Below are 8,212 nucleotides of genomic sequence, written 5' to 3' on the forward strand. Positions count from 1 at the left end.
TACAAATCTATACTTTACGTCACATGTGCTGTAGATTTGCAGTATCGGCAGTGAAGATCGAAACGCAGCCCATGTAAGTATGAGAGAGTAAGAGAAAGAGAAAGAGAGAAGAAACGGCATAAGAAACGGGCTAGCAACTAGGCAAATGTAAAATTAACTTTTTTAAAAAATCCATTGATATCATAACTATAAATAAAAAAATACTCTACTTATTTATTGTCACTTGTTTTTCTGTAATATTTATTTAAATATAAAGGCACACTAATAGGGACAGTTACCCTATGTAATAGGATAAGGTAGAAAGAAAATTGTAAGAAATGTAACCAAGTTCCCTTCTTGGCCGTCAGGCTGAAGTAATAATAAATAATAATAATATTGTTTTATAAATATTTAGTGACCATAAAGACCATGACTTTTTAAGTGTTACTATGCCACAAATAAAAATCTCGTACTTATATGTAGGGAGTGATAATTTATATAAAAAGAAGTGTGTGTGTGTGTGTGTGTGTGTGTGTGTGTGTGTGTGTGTGTGTGTGTGTGTGTGTGTGTGTGTTAGATTTATACTTAGTTTTAGATCGTTTGTCTATTTTAAGTTTCTAAGTCATAGTCTGATCTCATTATGTTCTTGTATGTTATTTCTATCTCTATTTTGTATGTCATTCTTTTTTACGTTATTAACTTTTAAACTACAAATATATTGTAATATCGACATATATTATATAGAGATAACAATAACCGCAACAATTTTTAGAAAATTAAGATTTAAAAGATTCGACTATTTTATTCTAAAAAATTGTTTATCCGTCCGAGCAGTATATAAGCAGTATTTTATGAAAATAAGTCTAAACTTCTAATTGCTTGTTTGATCGACATAACAAGTTCATTACCGCCTTAATTGCTAAAAAAAAATGCTTAAGACCATTATTAGAAGCCGAAGAAGTTGCGGAATATATAATGCTCGATTTACAATGCTCTAAATAGTTACAAAAGTACATGCTAAGGCCTTGGATCAATTAATTATTACAACAAGTTATACATATGTATATGTATAACTTGTTATAATAATTAGTCACTTAGATAAGTTTTGCATATTGTAAAAGAAAAACATTTAAGATACAAGCATTAAGATAAAAGCTAGTCTTACTCCACAATGGAGCGTTTTTATTATTATCAATGACATGTTTAACAATAATGTAACTAAAGTGCCTATAATTATAAAGTATATTATTTTTTCGGTACACAAGAGAGAGATAGTGTACTTTGCGTGAAATAAAAGTTATAAACTACAATCTTTGCAAAAATGCCATTATGCTATGTTTACATATCATCGCAAGTCAGTCGTGCGCAGAAACAATTTTATATATATGTATTCATGTATATATATATAAATAGTTTTTATTTATTTTTATAGATTCAAGCAAGTTGTTTACGTGCACTAATTCATAACATATTTTAGAACAAGTGATCGCGCTTCTTTCTTTTTTTTTTAACTCTCGTATCTCTCACATATCATTGATATAAGTGTATAACAGTATACATTGTTAGAAAGTTTAACAGCTTTTCAAGGAAGGGATGAAGTTAAACAGGAAGTATTTAAAACGTCCGTCCTTTTTAGATCATTTGGATGGAAGATAAAGTGTGTCCCGAAGTCAATAGTCGACTAGGCCTCTATATATAAAGAGAAAATAACACAATTAGTAGCATATAAAACACTTTTTATCTTGTTTTTTTTTGCATCAATATAAATTAACATAAATTAATATAAATCAACATAAATTAAATTAATTAATGACTATATTTACACGGCAATTGTACTAGTCGTTTGACCGATGTTGATTCAACAACCACACGATAAATAAATCAGTAAATCAGATTATCGTTACGGTGTAAATGTAGTCCGATTGTTTCTTTGTATTTTTTTTTTTTTAATAAGATTATAAATAGAGATAACACGGCATTTTTTAATTTAAATTGTCGGATTAACTGCAATCGACTGAACTTTACCGACTGCTCTTTGGACTCAACGAACGGTGCGGCGAGTCTCTGTATCGTCTGCGTGATGATTCAGTTCTACTTCGGTCGCGATCACTGCGTCGATCTCTTTCTCTGTCTCTATCCCGTTCACGATCACCATCCAAATCCCGTCTCTCGCGACGCACAGCGAAGTGCCTTGGACTACGATTGGGGGTTGGCGAACGAGATACAGAAGAACGAGTGTCAGAACTGTGACCCTCATATCGATGTCTTCGCTCTCTTTGTCTGAAAATCATAGAATCAACATTACCATTTAGATGAATATTAGAACTTTGAACTAAATGAATACTGTGTCTAAAAACCAATTACTTTCTACGAAGCTTCAGAGACATTTCTCGAATTTCGTCTTCCCGATCTTGTCTCTGTTGTTCCATTTTCTCAATTCTTAACTGTTCAGCCTTTTTATCAGCTTTATCTAAAAGAACATATTATTTATGTCGCAAGATAGTTATTTTTTTACAACGTATGTAGCTTATTCACATTTAAATAAATAAATAATCAACTCTTACACTGTCTGTTTAGCAGAGCCTGCATTTTCCTCTTAAGCCGCTCCTGAGGTGTTATTTTCAATGACTGAAAAAGATAAACTCTTAAACATCTATAAATCGATATCACACTGTTGATGTTATTTAGTCCAATATGCACATTGCCATGTACATATGGCACTAACTTGTTATTACAACATATAGAATACAAACTAAAGATAATCATTAAAAAAAGATTGTTTCTTTTATTATCATATGATTTGTAAATACACGAGCAAATTAAGAAAAAAAAAAAGAGTTCAAATTCATCAAAAATTAACAATTCTCAAAATAGCATAGCACAATGTGAACTTTATAATTTTTTTTTAGTGAATCTAACTCGTCGTTGCTCAATAAAATATTTAAAAATAAAATAAGAAATGAACTCAGATAATGACGTCAAATACGTCAATGACTGTGATACAACAACGAAAACGAGAAACGCCTGTTGAGGCTCCTCGTTCTGATGGTACTTATATAGAGACAAGCATGTTCTGTCTTTATTCTCTGTGCGTTAAGTGACTAAGAAAGCGTTACGGTTCTTACTGACTTTGTGCCCGCCACCAGAATTTGTACTTAACCCTGCTTTTGGCTTGTTCCTGCAATTTTCAGAGAAAATTTGAGTCCATCTAAAACTATTCATTTGTATTTTAACTAATATTCATTGTTTAACTTTTACTAAGTATGTGCTTACGTGCTTGCGTTAGTCATTGGTGTTTTTGGTACTGTTGGACTGGATTTTACTTCGTTATCAGATAACTCTAGTTCAAGACTTGATGACTTTCCACGTCGGCCATAATACCTACAAAACAGATACAGGTCATACGTTCGTCACGTGGCGTTAAAAAAAAAAAAAAATAAATGATAATTTCTTACCTCGGAAGTGCTGGCGTCTTATTGTCCTCACTGCGTGATCGTTTCAAACTAGACTCACTTCTCGATCTTGACCTGGATCTTGTCGGAGATTTTGATCTCGAGCGCGATTTCGACTTTGACTTCGACGGCGAGTAACGTCTCTTTCGATAGCTGTCTTTAGAGCGACTTCTGTTACGCGATTTAGATCTCGATCTCGATTTCGACTCACTGCTTGATGATGAAGTTCTTGATTTCTTCAAACGTGAACGAGATCGCGTTCTGGATCGAGTGGTTGAACGAGTTCTAGATCGACCGATACTTCTACAGCGTGATTTACTACGCGTTCGCGATCGTCTAGACCTGCTTCTTGTTCGGGATCTTATGTACTTTCGCGGTCTCGAACGCGCTCTTCTAGATCTAGAACAAGATACAATTCAAAACACGTTAGATCGCAAACAACAATTCGAGTTAAAGACCGTGTTGAACAAGATTGTAAAGAAATTCTTGCGATAAAAAAGTATACTTTGTCCTGTTATATTTTGCGTTTCTTTTACCAACTTACCTTACTCTCGAGCTACTCCGTTTGCTATCTCGTGATCTGTATGACTTTGTTCTACTAACAGAGCGCGAACAACTTCTTGATCTAGACTTGGATAACTTTCTACTGATAGTTCTATCATTGAAAGCAGGACTGTCCGACCTTCGTCGTCTAAGATGAGAATAATTGACTTTTCTCGAGCTCGACGAAGATACATGCGATGTGCTGCCGTGAGTTTCTTCTTCCCCGCCGAAGCTCGTAATGTAAGTAATCTGACCCGTATTCACGGGCGATGCAGATCGCGATCGCGATTTAGAAGACGATTTTCTATAAGGATTATATTCGGGACTCTCTCTGGCTGCATAACTAAAGAGAGAAATAACACATTCCTAATATAATAAGCAATTATATCTTTGAGACGACAAACAAAGTAACAAGTAGCCGTTACCTCGGCGGGCTCATAACACGACCTATCATTTTTTTTTCTCTAAACGCACGTCGTTCCCTACGCGATCGCCGACCCTATTTGAGAGAAACAAACTATATACTATAAGATTGTGTGCGCATGTATTGCTAAAACTGATATTTACCGAATACATAGCTTTTTCTTCTTCTTGTTTACGAGCTTGTCGCAAAGTTTCGGCTTCTTCAAAATCTTGGGTTAAAAAGCTAAAGTAATCTTGACCTAAAAGTCCATACTTTTGAGCTACTAAATTCATTTCGTGCGCCTGAGATGCTTCTATTTGTGAGACATCTACACATATGTCTAAAAACAAGAACAATGTCGCATATCAAAATTGGTTCTTTTTTTATTTGGATTCATCTAACGGGTTTCGCACACACACACACACACACAGGACGCGTCAAAACGCGTGAGTCATGCGCTAGTCAATCAACATTGGGTGTGTTTAGCCGAAGTTAGCGCTACGTAGCGCTAACTTCGGCTAAACACACACATTGTCTTTTGCTTTCCACGTAGAAAAATATACCTAAATCTATATCACTATCCTCGTCATCTCCTTTGTCTTCCGAGGCAGTTGAATCGACTGGTTTTACTGTCTCAGGTATTGGCTCTTCCGTTTCATAATTATATCCAATAGCTGCGGTGTTTGCAGATTTTTTCTTATCTTTTGCAGAATCTAATTTTGTGGACGAACCGAATTGTTCCTCTAGATATATTTGATGAAGGAACTTTTCTTCAGTCACTAAATAAAACGAATTATATTATTATTTAGCGAGAATTTCTAACCAATACAGCGAAAGAGAATTCTTAATGAATGTTCATTATGTAGCTTCTGTAAAACAAGATAAATCACAGGCAACAACCTACCGCCTAGAAACTCATTTTGTACAATTATACGATAGCGTTCGTAATTGATATGTCTGTCTTCACTTGTCAGAGCAATATCAACATCAATTGTATCAGGTGCTTCAGGTATCCAATCCAGATGTGCTCTCACATCAAAACGATCTATAAGATTATCTTCATTGCCTTGCCAGGGCATCCTACAGAATCAAATTTATTTTTCCAATATTAAAACAAAGTAGTGTCTCTCCTCCCTTGGTATCATTGACCATGTTTTATACAACAATTCAATTTAGTAACTATTTTTGTGAAATTAACTAATTATATTCCAGGTTCATAATTACATACATGTTTGCAGGACTGTCACCTGCTGCTGCTATTGCTGGATCTAAATGTATTTTACAGGGTCTACCATGTAATTGGAGAAATTGTGTAGGATCTGATTTCTAGAACAATATAAAAAAAAAAAATTAAATTCTACATATATATAGTTGTATTAATATTATTCTTATTTAAAATATTTTTCAAGTGTCATATATATTTGCGTCGGTAATTTTTGTCTTGTAATTAAAGTTTAGAAGGTAAAAAATGAGCGCAACAAGAACAAGATCTATTAAATCTGTTAATTAGAAATAAGAGATCCATTAGATCCGTTAATTCGAATTAAGAAAAAAGAATTTGTGTCGTATGTCGAAGGTCAGTTGTCAAAAATAGAAAAAAAAGTGTTTTCTGTCATTCGTAAGAAACAAATTAACGTAACATACAAGTCTAAATTACGCAAAATACGATATGTGTGAGTATCGGACGTGTTCTCGCGTTCTTACGATTTTCTCGTAATAATCCCGTCGACGTTCCGCTCGGCGCCGATAATCGACTAACATCCCGCGGATCTTCTTTTCCTGCTTGCGCGCTTCGTGCCACATTCTGCCGCCCGTTTTCTTCACGGAGAAACTCATTTTCCATCGGGGATTAATTACACGCAATTAATTTGACGCGAGTGCCATCCGACCGGCTGTAATTGTTAAAAAATTGAAGCGCTGGTAATTGACAAGCCCAATCTCTCCCGCGAGTATCCGCGAAACGGACAATTGGCGGACATGGCCGATGGCGGACATGTTATCTCGCCGATTCGGATACATATCTATAGCTGCGTTCCGTTTTATGCATATGAGCGCATTTATCTATACTATACGTGACGTGTACTATACATAAATGCGCGTAAAACGGAACGCAGCCTGTCAGATGTTCAGATTCGTTTCTTTCCTCTGCGTCGGAACTTTAACAAGGGCTGTGTTCCGATTTCCCACCCAAGTGCATCCAAGTGTCATTTTATCCTTGTTTCATATCTGAGTGAGTGATAAAAATAAAAGTATACTCGGGTGAGGAATCGGAACATATAGGTTGCGTTCGTAGAGCGCGCTATCAGCGCTATTGCGTCATTCTATCTTTGTTTTACATCTAATGAGCAATAAAGATAGAATGATGCAACAGTGCTCGCTCCACAAACGCAGCCTTAGCCAAGCAAGGATTAAAGGCCGCTGCACAAAACTCGACTGGAAGAGACGCGACGACCAATCATTTTCCGCGAAAAGTAAATTACGTAGCATTTATTAGCCAATCAAGACAAGAGAAATTTTTTGCTCTTGTCCAGATTGACCAATGAAACGTTACTCTACGGACCAATAGGGTTTCGAAAACACCGCAGCTTTGCGCGCACATATTTTTTGTCACAAACATTGAGGCGCGAGACTCGAAGAAGCTTGCTCGTACGGAGAGAGAGCGAACAGTAAGCGACGCGAACACGAATCCTCGTCTCTTTCTCAAACAGAAGAAAACAGTTCATCATATCAAAATATTACGTGAGTTAATTACTTCTCAATCGCAAAATTCAGAGTTCAGATCTTTCTTACGTTTAACAATTGAAAAGCTCTCTCTCTAACGAAACTTCATACTTTTAATTCTAATATTTGCGATGTTTCTTTCTGATGTATAGATATATTTTAGTGAAAAAAACATTTCCAACTACTTGAATTCTCATCTCGGTCGATTTCGCTCAGTGTTTGCGAGGCATAAAAACGGAACAAAACGGAAGAAAAGGTAACAGCAAAAGGTGAAGATGCTTTTGTTTATTATTAACCTTATGTAATATTATCGTTTCAAATTTTCAATTACATTATTATATATATATATAATAATTATTATAATAATCATCATAATAATGTTATGACAATGTATACACGTTAGATACAAGTTCCTTTTTCCGGTATGGAGTTTTGTTAATTATTATTATTTTTTTTTTTTTCCACCATAATACATCAGCTTTTTTGCTTCTTAATTCACGGATTTTTTTTTCCTTTCTCTCTCGCTTTTTCTCTTTCTTTCTCTCGCTCACTCGCTCACTCACTTCCACACATAATACGTACACGCACGAACACAAGGACACGTACACGCGCGCATTCTCTCTATCTTTTTTTTTCACTCCCTCTCTTCCGTTCGTCGCATTCATCCCTTATAATTTTTTTTTTTTTTTTTTTTTTTTTTTTTTTGTCCCGATTGGTGTACGCTGGTCGCCGAAACGGAGACATCAAAGACAATCATGTATCATATCATCACCTCTCATGCTATTTAAATTCTCAAAGGACGCTCGCACTTCGCCTCTCAGGCGCATCAGTCGTATTATAGTTATATTTGTTTCTGAACACAATGCTTTTACACATGACGTTAGGAGAAACTTAGGTTATTTTTATTTCTGCCGTAGCAACATGTTCCAAAAGGATTCAAAAAGTATAAACGAAGAAGAATCGCGCGCGCGCATCTCCTTCTTGCGAGCGAACTTGTTCAAAGCGTCGCTCGCGCGCGCCTCCTTCGCTCTACGTCGTCAGGTCGCAGGCTTGAGAGACTCTGTACGCGGGAAACAATGATTGTTAGAAAAAAAAAAAAACTGACTGGCTTCGC

General features: G+C 35.6%; 1 protein-coding gene across 2 annotated transcripts; it reads right to left on the reverse strand.

Annotated features, from left to right (window-relative positions):
• Positions 1-1,122: 1,122 nt before the first annotated feature.
• LOC109853449 (CLK4-associating serine/arginine rich protein-like) lies at positions 1,123-6,387 on the reverse strand. Of its 2 annotated transcripts, XM_020425595.1 has the most exons (14): positions 6,082-6,387; positions 5,606-5,703; positions 5,282-5,457; positions 4,941-5,156; positions 4,542-4,717; positions 4,400-4,473; positions 3,976-4,317; positions 3,435-3,830; positions 3,253-3,360; positions 3,109-3,157; positions 2,544-2,607; positions 2,344-2,449; positions 2,005-2,259; positions 1,123-1,668 (listed from the first exon to the last, which is right to left on the reverse strand). In XM_020425595.1, the coding sequence occupies exons 1-14, from the start codon at positions 6,211-6,213 to the stop codon at positions 1,650-1,652; spliced, it is 2,211 nt and encodes a 736-aa protein (XP_020281184.1). In that variant the 5' UTR covers positions 6,214-6,387; the 3' UTR covers positions 1,123-1,649. The 2 variants fall into 2 exon arrangements, with proteins under 2 accessions (XP_020281184.1, XP_020281185.1); XM_020425596.1 differs by lacking the exons at positions 1,123-1,668; positions 2,005-2,259 and having other exon boundaries at positions 2,358-2,449; positions 3,105-3,157.
• Between the last annotated feature and the right edge of the window lie 1,825 nt (positions 6,388-8,212).

The sequence above is a fragment of the Pseudomyrmex gracilis genome, unplaced genomic scaffold (genome assembly GCF_002006095.1).
Source record: "Pseudomyrmex gracilis isolate BER0280 unplaced genomic scaffold, ASM200609v1 scaffold_48, whole genome shotgun sequence".
NCBI lineage: Eukaryota > Metazoa > Arthropoda > Insecta > Hymenoptera > Formicidae > Pseudomyrmex > Pseudomyrmex gracilis.